General features: G+C 43.2%; 1 protein-coding gene across 1 annotated transcript in view; it reads right to left on the bottom strand.

Moving 5' to 3' along the window:
• Positions 1-514: 514 nt before the first annotated feature.
• LOC135054954 (struthiocalcin-2-like) overlaps positions 515-18,440 on the bottom strand; it is a 30,869-nt gene continuing 12,943 nt past the window's right edge. The window contains exons 3-5 of the mRNA XM_063958453.1: positions 9,252-9,389; positions 6,275-6,380; positions 515-757 (exon numbers count right to left, since the gene is read on the bottom strand). Of these exons, the coding sequence (XP_063814523.1) occupies positions 681-757; positions 6,275-6,380; positions 9,252-9,389 (321 nt within the window). The 3' untranslated portion in view covers positions 515-680. The remainder of the gene's footprint in view (positions 758-6,274; positions 6,381-9,251; positions 9,390-18,440) is intronic.

Below are 18,440 nucleotides of genomic sequence, written 5' to 3'. Positions count from 1 at the left end.
AAGAAAGTGCAAATGTGTGGTTATCACCCATGGGAACCAATTAGAAATTGGCTACATTGTTCTTTGTCACTATGGGCTCCATTTAAGGATGAGACAAAACCCCTTTAGCACTTGCTAAAAGGTTTATGTTATGTCCTCCTCTGTTCTGTATTTAGCAAACAGTACTAATCTTTATGCTGTTTGCCACGATACCGTTTACATCATCTATAGATGGCATTAGCGGTATGGCATTGGCTCTGATTGCAATGGGGACCCAGCAAAAGCCTTTCCAACTTCAGCAAAGCCTTACCGGCTTTGATGAGTCTCCACCGGGTGGAAGCGCAATGCATGTGAGTGAACAACCCGCCGTTGGCTGCAGAAGGCTGCTGGGAGCTGTGCAGAGGACACTGGTGATGAGGAGGGTGCTGATGGACCTTACCAATAAGGTACAGTAATATTAATAAAGTAAGTAATGTTAAATATCGGCGGCATATTTGGACGTTTTACTGTGATACTAAACAAAATATGCCGGTAATAAAAGTAGCCCATATAGGTAATTTTTTATTTGTTCGCTACAGTTAATAGCACATTTGTACTATTAGTATTAAACAACCCTAAAATGACGACCAAATAAAAAAAATCAATAATGTGTTGATGGATATCCTGGTGAAGAGGTGATAATGTTCCAGTTGTCTCCAGCCTCACGGGTCACTCGGCTTGTATATACAGATAAAATGCAGCTTTTGGTTACAGGCCAGCTCATTCCAGAAACTGCCACCTGGTGAGAGATGTGACATTACTAGTATTCCCAGGTCACCTCTGCCCATCACTTTCATCCAGCTACACATAAATCTAGGTAGTATTATATACAATAGAAACTAGCAATACCAGCGCCACTTAAAACATAGCAACATACAAGGGTGCTTTAACAGCTGAGGGGGCCCCTGTGCAGACTCCGGGTGGACCGCCTCCTCTGCACGGCACAGTAGCCTCCAGGATTGTGCCAAAGTCTACTGCGCATGCGCAGGTCTCCAGAAACATGTCGCCTGCCCTGCTCTGGAGACCAATTTCTCTACTGCGCATGCGCGGTGGCCATTTTGGTTGTAATTTTCACATCAACATCAGCAAGTGACGCGGGACTCCAGGAAGGTGAATATTAAAATATGAGTGCTGTGTGGGCCCCCTGAACCCAGGGGCCCCGTGTGCTCCGCACACATTGCAACCGTTATACAAATACCAATGGCAACATGGACATAGGGTAGTCCTCAAGGCACCCCAACGGTCCAGGCTTTAGGTATTTGCATAGCTCAGCACAGATTGGTAAATCAATCGATTTTCACATTTGTGGATTGTATTAGTTTCACTGACAAGTATATGGGGCATATTTATTACAATCCGCATCTCAGATGCGGATAGGTTGTGATAAATTTGCCCCAAATTGTATTGTGACAATTGAATACATCACAAGGATATATCAATTATTGCACGTAGGGACAAAGCCTGCAAGAAAGCTCTGTCCCTGCAAATCCACTTACCGCAATTGTCAGTGTATTTTTCATAAAAAAATACCTCCCCAAAGACCCGATGGGCTGGTCCTGCATAACAGCCTGGCTGAGCAGCTGTGCTCGGCAGTAGAGATGGCCATTGACCATTGATGATTCAAAATCATTGATGCTCCATACCGAATGGTGTTTACTTTTACCATTGACGGGGGAGTACCAAATGGTTTCCCGCAACCAAAGATACAAAACCACCCAATGTGTTTTTTTCTTCTTGAAGGTGCTGGGACACTTGGGCATAACTCCTTCCCTGACACCCATGAAGCCCAACCCCCTCCCATTTCTGGTTGGCCTGTAGCTCAGTGAATAGCAAAGCAGGGATGACCATAAGTTGGTGAAACCATTGATAGTTCCCTTGCAGATGGTTTTATACGTAGTTTCTGAGGTTGAAAAAAGTACAATTTGTCCATCCAGTTCAACCTATTTATGGTCTACTAAACTGTATTATTTTTAGGATTAATTTTGTCTGTTTCTAATGTCGGTCATTGTGTTTATTCCTCTTTTTTTAATAACTATAGTGCGTAGCTATGCACCATAATCCTGTATATCCTTGTCCATTATCTACTTATCTAGCCCATTATTAAAGGTGTTGACCGAGTCTGCCATTACTACTCTCTCAGGCAGGGAATTCTAAACACGTATTGTCCTTACTGTGAAGTAGCAATTACGTCTGTGTGCAAAATCTCCTCTCCTCCAACCTAAGCGGGTGTCCATGTGTCTTCTGCGTTGATCTTACCAAAAACAGATCCCCAGCAAGCTCTGTGTATTATCCCCTTATATATTTGCAGAGCCGGCCATAGGCATAGGCAAACTAGGCAATTGCCTAGGGCATTTGATATGCCTTGGGGCATCAGCAGCTTCTGCTGATTAAAATGATATGCGGCATGCCTATATTCTGTGTGTAGTATTTCATATGTAGATACAGCCACAGTCTCACACAGTATATTGGCATGCTGCATATTATTTTAATCAGCAGAAGCTGCTTGTGCATCCTAGCTACATAGCAATGCAAATAAGATGCATTTTTGTAAAAAAAAAAAAGGTGCCCGACATTAGCATTGAGATAAGATTTATGAGGAGACATCTGTATCCATTCCAAGCAGAGGTCACAGTGGTAGTGGCAGTGTGAGTGCTGTGTGCATGTGAGTGGGTTGGTTGTGCAGTAGTGTTCAGAATATGTGTAAGGAGCATTATGTGTGTCATGTAAAAATGCATTAATAATGTGTAACATATGTGTAAGGGGCACTATGTGTGTCATTGTGTGTATAAGGGCATTAATAATGTGTGGCACATGTGTATCAGGGTACTATTGTATGTGTGTCATTATGTGTATAGGGGCACTAATAATGTGCAGTAAATGTGTAGCGGGCACTATGTGTGTCATTATGTGTATAAGGGCATTAATAATGTGCTGCTTATGTGTAAGGGACATTATGTGTAAAAGGGCATTAATAAAGGTTGTCATAATGTGTAAGGCACATTATTTTTTATAAGGACATTAATAATGTGTCTCATATGTGTAAGGGGCATTACTCTGTGGAATTATGTGTATAAATGCATTACTAATGTGTGGCATTATGTATATAAGGTGCTCTACTAAGTGGCGTTGCGTATAGAAAGAGCATTACTGTGTCGTCTAATGTGAATAAAGAGCAATAGGGTGTGGTGTAATGTGAATAAGGAGAAATTCAGTGTGGTATAATGTGAATAAGGAGCTCTACTGTGAGGAGTAACGTTTATAAGGTAAATTGATACTACTGTGGGATGCAATATGAATTATGGACACTATCGCATGATCAAATGTGAATAAAGTTGCAGTACTGTGTGGCGTAATTTGAATTGGGGGTACTATTGTGTGGCCATGCCCCTTGCCAGCAAAAACACACACCTTTCTGGGCTGTGCACCAAATCTGCTAACTGTTCCTATTTAAAATATAGGGGGTACAAACACCAAAATAAGGACTGTTATGGGTGAGGGGTGATGGTGCTGGGAAAGAGGTGCAAGGTCAGAGGCGGAACCAGCAGTGTTGCTAGGGGGCACCAGCCAAAATCTTGCCTAGGGCATCATATTGGTTAGGGCCGGCTCTGTATATTTGTAGATGTTGATCATGTCCCCTCTTTGTCTCCTCGTTTCCAGTGTAAACATGCCTAGTCTTGCAAGCCTTTCCTTGTATTCCAGTGTCTCCATCCCCTTAATTAGTTTGGTCGCCTGCCTCTGAACCTTTTCCAGTTCCAGGATATCCTTTTTGTAGTATGGTGCCCAAAACTGTGCACAGTATTCAAGATGTGGCCTGACTAGGGATTTATATAGTGGGAGCATAACACTCTCATCTCTTGCATCAATTCCCCGCTTTAAACATGCTAATACCTTGTTAGTCTTCTTTGCTGCAATCCTAGTTTGGGTACTGCTGCTTAGTTTGTTATCTATGTGAACACCTAATTCTTTTTCCAGTACAGAATCCCCTAATTTTACACTATTTAGTATGTAGGTGTTATTTTTGTTCTTGGAACCAAAGTGCATTACCTTACACTTGTCTGTATTGAAGTTCATTCTCCATTTTGCTGCCCATGCTTCCAGTTTAATTTAACTAAGTCGTTCTGAATAAACTCAGCATCTCCCTCCATATTTATAACCTTACACAATTTGGTATCGTCTGCAAAAATTTACACCATGCTCTCTAGATCTACTGCTAGATCGTTAATGAAGATGTTGAACAACAGTGGTCCAAGTACAGTCCCTTGTCGCACATCACTTAGTACTTCAGTCCAATTTGAAAAAGTTCATTTGCCACAACGTGCTGCTTCCTATTATCTAACCAATTTCTAAACCAAGTGCATATTGTGCTCCCTAGCCCTAGTTTTTGTAACTTATAGATAAGTCTCATGTGCGGTATTGTGTCGAAAGGTTTAACAAAGTCTAAAAAGATTACATCCACCTCCTTACCCTGATTAAGGTTCGCACTAACCGTTTCATAAAAACCTAGTAATTTTGTTTGGCATGATCTATCCTTCACAAATGTTGGTTCCTATTAATAACCTTATTGGCTTCAATTAATTTATGTATACTATCCCTTAGAATACCTTCCAGTACTTTCCCCACTATAGATGTAAGACTAATTGGTCTATAATTACCCGGTTCGGCTTTACTTCCCTTTTTGAATATCTGCACTACTTCTGCTATACGCCAGTCTTTGGGAACCATGCCTGATGTAAGTGAGTCATTGAAGATCAAAAATAGCGGTCTCGCTAGTTCAGAGTGAAACTCCATGAGAACCCTTAGGTGAATTCCGTCAGGACCAGGTGATTTATTAATCTTAAATTTTTTTTAATCGGTCATAGACTACCTCCTCACTTAAATAAGCACTTAGCAGTGAGACATTATCTTTGTTGAGATAGTGTGTTAATCCCTGCATCTGGTCCTCTCTTGTGAATACCGATGAGAAAAACTCAATTAGTTTATCCGCCATGTCATTATAATTTTTGATTAAGACTCCCAGCTTGTCCTTTAAAGGGCCTATACTCTCGTTCTTTAATCTTTTACTGTTTACATATTTAAAAATGTTTTGGGGGTTTGATTTGCTTTCCTTTGCTACTAGCTTTTCCGTTTCTACTTTAGCCGCTGTAATTTCTTTTTTGCATATTTTCTTACAATCCTAATAGTGCTGAAATGACTCCACATTCCCGGTTGATTTGTATTTTTTTTTAATGCTCACTTTTTTTGCCCATTAGTTCCTTAATCTCTTTGTTAAACCACATTGGTTTGGAATTTTTAGTCCTTTGCTGCCCATGGGAATAAATTTGCGAGTATTACTAACGAGCAGTGATTTTAATGCCTCCCATTTCTCTGTAGTATTTTTTCCTTGAAACAAAATTTCCCATTCAATGTCCCTTAAAGCTTCTCTCATCATGTCAAAGTTGGCTTTGCTAAAGTTTAGAGTCCTAGTTGAGCCAATATAGGACTGCTTATGATAACTGATATTGAATGTGACCATATTGTGGTCGCTGTTTTCTATGGGCTCCCCTGCTATAATATTTGATATCAATTCCCCATTGTTAGTTAATATCAGGTCTAAGATTGCATTGTACCTAGTTAGTTCCTTTATTAGTTGTAGTAAGTAGTTGTCATTTAGTGTGTTTAATACCCTTGTTAGTACCCATGTTAATACCCTTGCTGACTGCTCTTTCTCTCCCCCCTTCTCCACCCCCATTTCGTTCACTACCTCCTTCCTCACTATTCTCCTGCATACCATCAAGGCTATTTATCAATGGCACCATCCATAGTTACCCCACCAATGGCCATCCCTTTTTTAGCCATATGGCAGTTAGTCAGCAAGGGGCAGGCCTCCCAGCTTCACCTCCCAGCACTCTGCTTGGCCACCCAACATACAGAAAGATAGGGCATGTCGCTACATCCCCGTGAGCCGTGACCGCTCCCCCTGTTGTGCACGTACTAGAATGCCGGGCCGTTTCAGAGCCCAGTCCTGAGTGCTGTGTTTTGGTAATTATGTGCACAAATCAATACTTCTTTGGCACCGTGCTAGAACCAAGGGCTGGCACACATGACCCGGTCTCAGCGCCAACAGAAGATAAGTGTCCCCCACCACTTCCTTTTTATCAGGACATAAATGTCCAGTTAGCCTGCTGTGCAAAGTCAAGCAGATGGTTTTGTTTTAATAGGTAGCAAAGATTGTATAATAATGATTTTATAATAATTTATATGTCCATTACATATTCACCTCCAAGGTTGAGACTTATACACTTGTTGCTACCAAATATTCCAAGCAGACCATTGGTTAGTTTCAGAAAGTTGAGTGGCGATCCATCAGCCCAGGATTTGGATCCCTAAGGAACAATAGTGACAGGTGAACAAACAGCAATCATTCCATGTCCATATGAAAGACCATGAATAATGTTTTGGTGGGTTTTTTTTACCAATTTTATTATCTTGTATGAGTACATATGGTGCTAATAAGTGGGGAAGGTCTTTCTTCACTCAGTGCTAAGATCCCTGGTAGTGGGAGGCACAGTGGTTAGCGTTGCTGCCTCACAGCTCTGTGACCATTGGTTCAGTTCCAAATATCTGTGAGGAGATTGTGTTCTTTTTATCATAAGAGCTAAATGGAATATAGACTGACGTAAATCATTTATTTTTCTGCATAAAGTGTTGAATAATATGGTGGATAATAAAGGATAATAATAATGATATATGTCCAGTATACAGCACAATTTGCATTTAGAAGGTGTTAGTTTACAAGCGATTTGGAAGGGTGTGGATTATATGATTGACAGTGAATAGATAGACAATCAATAGGGAGACACCAGATGGTCGACAGTCAATAGGTCAAATGGGTCAAAAGGTTGATCTTTAAATGGTAAACACAAAGGGCGAGATTCAAATACATACTATTTCGAAGAACAGGGGAGGGGATTGTACATAATGACTAAGGGGGAGATGTACTAAGCCTTGGAGATTGATAAAGTGGAGAGAGATAAAGTACAAACCAACCAGCTCCTAACTGTCATTTGAACAGTGGACACTATGGGACACTGTGGCATAATATGAACAAGTATGGGGTACTGTGGCATAAAGTAAACTTTGGGCACTAGATTGTGTTCAGCAAGTCAGTGGTCTTGTGGCCCCCACAAACATTAGAAGCTGGTGGGGATGGCTTTCAAATGATTCAGTAATTACTAAATTGGATGGTTTTGGTGAGAATTTTCCATAACGGGAACACCTGACAGACACAGTGGCTGACAAATGTGCTGGGCTGCTGCCCTCTGCTGCTAGTTTTAGTTAGACGTTGGAGATTAGACAGTACTTATAATGCCACAAAGTACTCATTTACAGTAAATGTTACAGCTCGAATGTAAATGTAAAATTATATCTACAAAATTGTAACTTAACATGAGTATTGTAGGTTTCACCTATCTTAAGATACAGTATATGCAACTCTAAATACTGTGAACAGGCGTGGTTATATCATCATAGTCCTTAAGAAATCAATACTTTAGTCAGTGGTTCCCAAACTGGATGCCATGATACCTTGGGGTGCCTCAGGGTACTTGCAGGGGTGCCCTAGGTAAGTGGTCAATGTGATAGGTGAAAGCAGTGCTTGTAGCTTCCAATCATACGGTATGTGGACAATCAGGAGCACAACCCTGTCCCTCACCACATAACTGACCCTAAGGATAACATATAGGACAATTAATTTAATCATTTTTGCTGAATTTCTAAAAGAAACTTTTGACCTAGGGGTGCCGTGAAAAAAATGCTGATACTCTTGGGGGCCATCATTCAAGAAAGTTTGGGAACCACTGCTATATACCTTATCTTTCTGCCTGTATCTACTGTATAGGCTTCTGTTTCTACAGTTATCTGAAAACACGGGATTAGTATGGAAAACCAGCGGATGGAATCCCGGCCGCCAGTATACCGACAGCGGGAAGAGCACTAGAAAGCCCCTGCGGGCTCACTGCGCTCACCATACTGTGGGCATGGGTTATATTCTCCCTCTATGGGTGTCGTAGACACCCATAGAGGGAGAAAAGCCTGTGCCGCCGGGATTCCGGCGTCGGCATTGTGATGTCCGGGATCCAGACTAGCGGTAGTGTAACAATGTCAGTTTGGGAACCACTGACTAAAGTGGATGGAATTGCAAGTCCCAGCACACTCCGGAAGCCATTGACTACTTGGGTAGTGTGGCAACCAGTGCCAGTATTTCCTGCAGGCTAGGGCTCGAACATAAGGTTCCACAAACCTAAGTAATAAAAAAAATAAACTTGGGGATACTGTTAGTAAAATAACTGAAATCTTTATACGCATATTTACAACCATAGATCTCTTCTGCACCTGCCAGCATGTCCACACTGTTAATGCCTGTGGTTCTCCCTGATGTAAATATGACATCAACCCTGCACTCCGCTGCCCCTATAGTATCCCACTGCTAGTAGCTACCCAGTTAATTTGTTCTTGCCCCTGTCTGCTGCTCTCAGAGCCCCTGAGTCCCGCCATAACTGGTTTATAGTAATATGGGAGGCATACATGCTTTCTTTTCTTAGTTTTTTATCCAGTTTAGTTAGTCTACTTGTTTTAAAACGACATAAAAGAACAATCCAAACTATCCATACAAACTCACAAGAATCCTTGAAGGAACACTGATATGTGTTAACCCTGCCGGAGATGTTTAACTCTTTAATCGTTGGAGTAGAGAGTTTATAAATGTAGAGAAAACCCCGAGGTCAACGTCCCCTATTCCTCAGTTCTGTATTATCAGAGTGGTGACCTCCCTCCCATCACTGTAGTCACAGGCAACTGAAGCGTGCTGAGAGTCAGGGATAATTTGCTGCAAGTTTAATAGGTTTAGTAGTGGTAGTTGTTTATTGCAACCACTGGCTCCGAATTCATTTGGTAACCAAGGGGTCTATTCATGAAGCAGTGAAAAGTGTGGAGAAGTTGCCCATGGCAACCAATCAGCATTGAAGTAAAGTTTAGAATTTGCGTACTATACAATTGTACGGAGCAGCTGATTGGTTGCCATGGGTAACTTCTTCACATGCTCACTTATCCACACTTTTCACTGCTTCATGAATAGACCCCTAAGTGGCTGATTCTGAGTCAGTGGGAGTCGTGGTCGCGACTTTATACTAATGCCGCTACAAAGCCCTTCCCTGGTGTACATGAATTGCATCTAAATGTGCATGGACGGACTTTACCTTTCCTCTGTTGCCACCAGTCCAGAGTTTATTTCCGCGATATCCTTTTGAATGTGCAAGAGTCATGAGGAACTGATTGTGGTTTTCACTGAGGACACTGGTGAGGTGAGAGCGGCTGAAGAGGTTCTGGCAGTACCCCTGTGATGGATGGGGGGGCGCGGATGGATTGGCACATGAGAAAGTAAAAGATGAGGAGAGAGAAGGGAAAAGCCATTAGTGAGAAGAATGGTTAGTGAGGAAATACTGATGTCATTACATAAAACCTTGTTTACTACTAATCTGCCCAAAAGTCAGGTAATGAAGAGAGTTGGTTTATATGCTCAAAAGTAGAGAAAGCAAAATACTCAATAAGTGTACTCACAAATAAACCACTGGATAAGTTAGTGTGCATAGATACCAGGCGCCGTGACCGAGTTCAGCGGCCGTGCAGGATGCCAGCCGAACACAGATTTTTTTTTTTTAAAAGCATGGTTTTGCCTTTTAAGTGATTGCCCCTTTAAAAAAGCATTACATCCAGCCCCATATCTTTTCTCTGGAATCTGTTTAATATTGTCTTTTTAAAAAGGGGGGAAATATAATAGAAACAGACAAATGAGGGTATCCAATTAGCCGTGATAACCCATTTTCGCAGGAATCAATCTGAAAATGCTGCTTCTTTCGTGACCCACAATATGGCAGCTGTCCAATTACTCACATGCGATAACTCTCCATGCGGTTTCTCATGAATTTCTCTTCACCTATTCTAAACAGGTGAAAGAGTGGGGAAAATCCCTATTTTTGGGCAAAAATCCCCTTGGACATCCTCCTTAATGATTAATTAGGCACTTTGAAGCGTTTCATTATTTTTTATTAGCCAACAAAAAGATATCAGTTTTGGGGCAAAAAAGGCAAAGTGATGGAAATTGGGGTACAAGGCATGGGATAGGTATATTGGGGTGCTTTATGAGTGGGACAAGTGTTTTTAGACTTGTAGGTGGGAGTAAATCGGTCAGCAAGGTTAAAAGTGCCTTTATTTGATCTAAATACAGGTTGAGTATCCCATATCCAAATATCCGAAATACGGAATATTCCGAAATACGGACTTTTTTGAGCGAGACTGAGATAGTGAAACTTTTGTTTTTTGATGCTCAGTGTACACAAACTTTGTTTAATACACACAGTTATTAAAAATATTGTATTGAATGACCTACAGACTGTGTATATAAGGTGTATATGAAACATAAATGAATTGTGTGAATGTAGACACACTTTGTTTAATGCACAAAGTTATAAAAAATATTGGCTAAAATGACCTTCAAGCTGTGTGTATAAGGTTTATATGAAACATAAATGAATTCTGTGCTTAGATTTAGGTCCCATTGCCATGATACCTCATTATGGTATGCAATTATTCCAAAATACGGAAAAATCCGATATCCAAAATACCTCTGGTCCCAAGCATTTTGGATAAGGGATACTCAACCTGTATACTGTATACTTATTGCCTTTTTCATGTACCCCAAATTTAATGAGTATTTATTTTATACAAAAAACATGTTTATTTTTTTCATTTTTAAATGTTTAAAAAAAATACATATTGCAGCAATTTGACACATTTTAAGTTCTCAAAATATTTTCTTATGTCCCTAATATGCTCCTATACCAGATGTTCTCAAATGTGGTCCTCGTGGCACCCAAACGGTCCAGGTTTTAAGTTTATCCATGCTGGGCCACAGGTGAGTTAATTACTACCACAGTCAATTTTTATTTAAACATCTGTGCTGAGCCATGGATATACCTAAAACCTGGACTGTTTGAGTGCCTTGAGGACCGCGTTTGAGAACCTCTGTTCTATACTGTTATCCTATGTCACTTTGGCATTTCTGGGGGTACAGGCTGATTTCACCATTTATAACTGCACTTTTTGCTGGCTTACTCGTAATGGGTAAAGGAAAAGGTCCGTACTACTCCTTCAAGGCAGGATCTCCTGTACAGAGGGAATAATTCAGATCTGATCGCTAGGGTGCGTTTTTTTGCATCCCTGCGTTCTGGTAGTCGCCGCCTACAGGGGGAGGGTATGTGCGCAGGTGTGCAATGCAATCGCATTTGTTGGAGTCGTCCGACGCACCGGCGCATTGCAGTGCATATGCATGCGCATTACAGACCTGATCACCGGATGTGCGAAAATGCACAGCAGCGATCTGGTCTGAATTACCCCCAGTGTTCACCAGCCTAAAGCTTTTTGGACAGATGACCTTCGTCAGCTGCATTTTCCTTCACCCACTGCGATCGAGGATGGTAACTAGATGACCACAGCATTCCTTGTAAAAGACTCCTGATTGTTACCTTTTATGGTTACACGCCTGTTATTGTTTTTAAATTGTTAGTGGACTAGGGAAAAAATACATTGTTTCTTGTTTGTTGCAGTATTGCACTATGGGGGTAATTCAGACCTGATCGCTAGGCTGCATTTTCTCACAGCAAGCAATCAGGTCCAAACTGCGCATGCGCAGGCGTGTCGCACGGGTACAAAGCAGATCGCCGTTCAGCGATGGGTTTGTGCAACGGATCCGTTCGGCCGGGAGATTACAAGGAGATTGACAGGAAGAAGGCGTTTGTGGGTGGCAACTGACCGTTTTCAGGGAGGGGTTGGAAAAACACAGGTGTGTCCATGTGTATACAGGGAGGGTTCCTGACGTCAATTCCGGTCCCGGACCGGCTGATGTGATCGCAGCGGCTAAGTATGTCCTGGGCCGCGCAGAGACTGTACAAAATCTGTTTGTGCAGCTCTGATACACGTGTTCAAACACTTGCACAGCTAAAATACACTCCCCCTGTAGGCGGCGACTATCTGATTGCAGCAGTGCAATAATCGCTTGCTGGTGACCAGGTCTGAATTAGGCCCTATGTCTCATCTCTCTTTTTGAGATTCACTACAGCATCTGTAGTCTAATTAAGTCAAATCGTGATATACGGAGGAGGAATAGGGCCTAATTCAGATCTGATCGCAGCAAATTTGTTAGCACTTGGGCAACACCATGTGCACTGCAGGTGGGGCAGATGTAACATGTGCAGAGAGAGTTAGATTTGGGTGGGGTGTGCTCAAACTTAAATCTAAATTGCAGTGTAAAAATAAAGCAGACAGTATTTACCCTGCACAGAAACAATATAACCCACCCATATCTAACTCTCTCTGCACATGTTATATCTGCCCCCCCACCCCCCCCCCCCTGCAGTGCACATGGGCCCTCATTCCGAGTTGATCGCTCGGTATTTTTCATCGCATCGCAGTGAAATTCCGCTTAGTACGCATGCGCAATATTCGCACTGCGACTGCGCCAAGTAATTTTACAATGGAGATAGTATTTTTACTCACAGCTTTTTCATCGCTCCGGCGATCGTAATGTGATTGACAGGAAATGGGTGTTACTGGGCGGAAACAGGCCGTTTTATGGGCGTGTGGAAAAAAACGCTACCGTTTCCGGAAAAAACGCAGGAGTGGCCGGGGAAACGGGGGAGTGTCTGGGCGAACGCTGGGTGTGTTTGTGACGTCAAAACAGGAACGACAAGCACTGAACTGATCGCACAGGCAGAGTAAGTCTGAAGCTACTCTGAAACTGCTAAGTAGTTAGTAATCGCAATATTGCGAATACATCGTTCGCAATTTTAAGAAGCTAAGATTCACTCCCAGTAGGCGGCGGCTTAGCGTGTGTAACTCTGCTAAAATCGCCTTGCGAGCGATCAACTCGGAATGAGGGCCATGGTTTTGCCCAACTGCTAACAAATTTGCTGCTGCGATCAACTCTGAATTACCCCCATAGTTCCATTTCAAGAGCCAGGATATTTGGGACACTCACTTATACCCCTTTTCCACTACTAAGCACAGGTCGCAGCCGTGAGCCTGACACGGGTGCTACCCGGCTGCGGCCCATGCTCAGCCGCCTTTCCCACTGCACTCACCAACCCAAAACAATATAAAAACAGCGCTACCAGGTGCTGATATTCAAATCATTAAGTAGTATTTAATAAAGATAAATTAGTATCATAAACACATATATTTAAAATCAAATGAAATAAAACAAGCCTCATAAGCCAGTATTATGACCAAATGAAGAACTTTCCATGGACTCTTGTTAAGGCCAGATGGTAATAAGTGTTCCAATGCTTTAGTATATCATATCCTGCATGGATAACCGTGTGATAGTTACCAGATCCCAAGTGGAAAAAGGCAGGGTATTCCACCTAGCGCGGTGATGATGATTCTGTCCTGCGCAAATTGTAAATGGCGGTTCTCCCTTTTTATTAAATGTCCACATACATGGATCGGTCTCCGGATAGATGAACGTGAGATGGGTCATAGCTCTGAAGACCACTGCGGGTCGTCCCAAACATCAATATCCAACTTTAAAAGAAGCAATGGATGATCAGTTCCATAAACTCAAGGCCAGTGAGTTTATGGAACTGATCATCCATTGCTTCTTTTAAAGTTGGATATTGATGTTTGGGACGACCCGCAGTGGTCTTCAGAGCTCTGACCCATCTCACGTTCATCTATCCGGAGACCAATCCATGTATGTGGACATTTAATAAAAAGGGAGAACCGCCATTTACAATTTGCGCAGGACAGAATCATCATCACCGCGCTAGGTGGAATACCCTGCCTTTTTCCACTTGGGATCTGGTAACTATCACACGGTTATCCATGCAGGATATGATATACTAAAGCATTGGAACACTTATTACCATCTGGCCTTAACAAGAGTCCATGGAAAGTTCTTCATTTGGTCATAATACTGGCTTATGAGGCTTGTTTTATTTCATTTGATTTTAAATATATGTGTTTATGATACTAATTTATCTTTATTAAATACTACTTAATGATTTGAATATCAGCACCTGGTAGCGCTGTTTTTATATTGTTTTGTGTTTCTATATGTGGTGACTGACTATCACCTTGATTTAACAGCTGCTTTAGGAAAACAGCTCTGTTATAGCGCCCGTTCATTAAAATATACCAATCTATTGGTATATTTTCACCAATATTTTTCTTGCACTCACCAACCCGGCTGCGGCCCGTGCTTAGCCCCCTTTCCCACTGCACTCACCAACCCGGCATATCTTCCAGCGCCGCCCTTCCATACAGTGTAAACGGGAGCCGTGTCGCATCGACACGGCTTCCGTTTACACTATAACCTTACCCGGATCATTCCCGTCCCCTACCCAGGTAGCTAACCGGATAGGATTCACAGGTCACTTGATCCGGGTTTTTGCGGGGGACCCTTTTCCACTAGCAAAAAACACGGGTAAATGCGCACCCCCGTGCATTTAACCATTTTTTTGAGCTAGTGGAAAAGGGGTATTAATTTGAATCCCTGAGGAAGGATATTTTATATGTATGTGTTTGCGCTCTATTAAGAAAAATCATTGTGTATTGCAATATCTGACACTGCCCAAACAGTAGAGTAAGATAATCTGTACAAAAATTATTTCATGGTTAAGCAAAGAATTATTTTATTTAGTCCAATATATCGCAGTAGTCTGAAGATCATCTTTAATTTTTCTATATTTCGGAGCTGCTTAGAATAATAAATGCAAATATTCACGGAAATTATTATCTTTGGGGGTCATTCAGACCTGATCACATGCTAGATTTTTTCGCTGCGCTGCAATCAGGTCAAAACTGCGCATGCATATGCATCGCAATGCACAGGCGCGTTGTACGAGTGCAAAGCGGATTGTTGCTGTGCAATGGATTTTACGAAGAATCCATTCGCACAGCCGATCTCAAGGAGATTGACAGGAAGAAGGTGCTTGTGGGTGGCAACTAGTGATGTGCACCGGACATTTTTCGGGTTTTGTGTTTTGGTTTTGGATTCGGTTCCGCGGCCGTGTTTTGGATTCGGACGCGTTTTGGCAAAACCTCCCTGAAAATTTTTTGGCGGATTTGGGTGTGTTTTGGATTCGGGTGTTTTTTACAAAAAACCCTCAAAAACAGCTTAAATCATAGAATTTGGGGGTCATTTTGATCCTATAGTATTATTAACCTCAATAACCAAAATTTCCACTCATTTCCAGTCTATTCTGAACACCTCACAATATTATTTTTAGTCCTAAAATTTGCACCGAGGTCGTTGGATGACTAAGCTAAGCGACCCAAGTGGCCGACACAAACACCTGGCCCATCTAGGAGTGGCACTGCAGTGTCAGGCAGGATGGCACTTCAAAAAAATAGTCCCCAAACAGCACATGATGCAAAGAAAAATGAAAGAAAAAAGAGGTGCAAGATGGAATTGTCCTTGGGCCCTCCCACCCACCCTTATGTTGTATAAACAGGACATGCACACTTTAACAAACCCATCATTTCAGCGACAGGGTCAGCCACACAACTGTGACTAAAATGACTGGTTGGTTTGGGCCCCCACCAAAAAAGAAGCAATCAATCTCTCCTTGCACAAACTGGCTCTACAGAGGCAAGATGTCCACCTCCTCCTCATCGTCCGATTCCTCACCCCTTTCACTGTGTAAATCCCCCTTCTCACAGATTATTAATTCGTCCCCACTGGAATCCACCATCTCAGGTCCCTGTGTACTTTCTGGAGGCAATTGCTGGTGAATGTCTCCACGGAGGAATTGATTATAATTCATTTTGATGAACATCATCTTCTCCACATTTTCTGGAAGTAACCTCGTACGCCGATTGCTGACAAGGTGAGCGGCGGCACTAAACACTCTTTCGGAGCACACACTGGAGGGGGGGCAACTTAGGTAAAATAAAGCCAGTTTCTGCAAGGGCCTCCAAATTGCCTCTTTTTCCTGCCAGTATACGTACGGACTGTCTGACGTGCCTACTTGGATGCGGTCACTCATATAATCCTCCACCATTCTTTCAATGGTGAGAGAATCATATGCAGTGACAGTAGACGACATGTCAGTAATCGTTGGCAGGTCCTTCAGTCCGGACCAGATGTCAGCACTCGCTCCAGACTGCCCTGCATCACCGCCAGCGGGTGGGCTCGGAATTCTTAGCCTTTTCCTCGCAGCCCCAGTTGCGGGAGAATGTGAAGGAGCAGCTGTTGACGGGTCACGTTCCGCTTGACTTGACAATTTTCTCACCAGCAGGTCTTTGAACCTCTGCAGACTTGTGTCTGCTGGAAAGAGAGATACAACGTAGGTTTTAAATCTAGGATCGAGCACGGTGGCCAAAATGTAGTGCTCTGATTTCAACAGATTGACCACCCGTGAATCCTGATTAAGTGAATTAAGGGCTCCATCCACAAGTCCCACATGCCTAGTGGAATCGCTCTGTTTTAGCTCCTCCTTCAATGTCTCCAGCTTCTTCTGCAAAAGCCTGATGAGGGGACTGACCTGACTCAGGCTGCAAGTGTCTGAACTGACTTCACGTGTGGCAAGTTCAAAGGGTTGCAGAACCTTGCACAACGTTGAAATCATTCTCCACTGAGCTTGAGTCAGGTGCATTCCCCCTCCTTTGCCTATATCGTAGGCAGATGTATAGGCTTGAATGGCCTGTTGCTGCTCCTCCATCCTCTGAAGCATATAGAGGGTTGAATTCCACCTCGTTACCACCTCTTGCTTCAGATGATGACAGGGCAGGTTCAGGAGTGTTTGCTGGTGCTCCAGTCTTCAGCATGCGGTGGCTGAATGCCGAAAGTGTCCCGCAATTCTTCGGGCCACCGACAGCATCTCTTGCACGCCCCTGTCGTTTTTTAAATAATTCTGCACCACCAAATTCCATGTATGTGCAAAACATGGGACGTGCTGGAATTTGCCCAGATGTAATGCACGCACAATATTGCTGGCGTTGTCCGATTTCACAAATCCCCAGGAGAGTCCAATTGGGGTAAGCCATTCTGCGATGATGTTCCTCAGTTTCCGTAAGAGGTTGTCAGCTGTGTGCCTCTTCTGGAAAGCGGTGATACAAAGCGTAGCCTGCCTAGGAACGAGTTGGCGTTTGCGAGATGCTGCTACTGGTGCCGCCGCTGCTGTTCTTGCTGCGGGAGGCAATACATCTACCCAGTGGGCTGTCACAGTCATATAGTCCTGAGTCTGCCCTGCTCCACTTGTCCACATGTGTGTGGTTAAGTGGACATTGGGTACAACTGCATTTTTTAGGACACTGGTGACTCTTTCTCTGAGGTCTGTGTACATTTTTGGTATCGCCTGCCTAGAGAAATGGAACCTAGATGGTATTTGGTACCGGGGACACAGTATCTCAATCAAGTCTGTAGTTGCCTGTGAATTAACGGTGGATAACGGAAACACGTTTCTCACCGCGCAGGCTGCCAAGGCCTGAGTTATCCGCTTTGCAGCAGGATGACTGCTGTGATATTTCATCTTCCTCGCAAAGGACTGTTGGACAGTCAATTGCTTACTGGAAGTAGTACAAGTGGTCTTCCGACTTCCCCTCTGGGATGACGATCGACTCCCAGCAGCAACAACAGCAGCGCCAGCAGCAGTAGGCGTTACACTTAAGGATGCATCGGAGGAATCCCAGGCAGGAGAGGACTCGTCAGACTTGCCAGTGACATGGCCTGCAGGACTATTGGCTTTCCTGTGTAAGGAGGAAATTGACACTGAGGGAGTTGGTGGTGTGGTTTGCAGGACCTTGGTTACAAGAGGAAGGGATTTAGTGGTCAGTGGACTGCTTCCGCTGTCATCCAAAGTTTTTGAACTTGTCACTGACTTATGATGAATGCGCTGCAGGTGACGTATAAGGGAGGATGTTCCGAGGTGGTTAACGTCCTTACCCCTACTTATTACAGCTTGACAAAGGCAACACACGGCTTGACACCTGTTGTCCGCATTTGTGTTAAAATAATTCCACACCGAAGAGGTGATTTTTTTTGTAATTTGACCAGGCATATCAATGGCCATATTCGTCCCACGGACAACAGGTGTCTCCCCGGGTGCCTGACATAAACAAACCACCTCACCATCAGAATCCTCCTTGTCAATTTCCTCCTCAGCGCCAGCAACACCCATATCCTCCTCATCCTGGTGTACTTCAACACTGACATCTTCAATTTGACTATCAGGAACTGGACTGTGGGTGCTCCTTCCAGCACTTGCAGGGGGCGTGCAAATGGTGGAAGGCGCCACCTCTATCCCGTCCAGTGTTGGGAAGGTCAGGCATCGCAACCGATACAATTGGACTCTCCTTGGGGATTTGTGATTTAGAAGAACGCACAGATC

This window comes from Pseudophryne corroboree, chromosome 3 (assembly GCF_028390025.1).
Source record: "Pseudophryne corroboree isolate aPseCor3 chromosome 3, aPseCor3.hap2, whole genome shotgun sequence".
Taxonomy (NCBI): Eukaryota; Metazoa; Chordata; class Amphibia; order Anura; family Myobatrachidae; genus Pseudophryne; species Pseudophryne corroboree.
The sequence above is the reverse complement of the archived record's forward strand: the minus strand, read 5'-3'. Positions and strand labels throughout refer to the sequence as shown.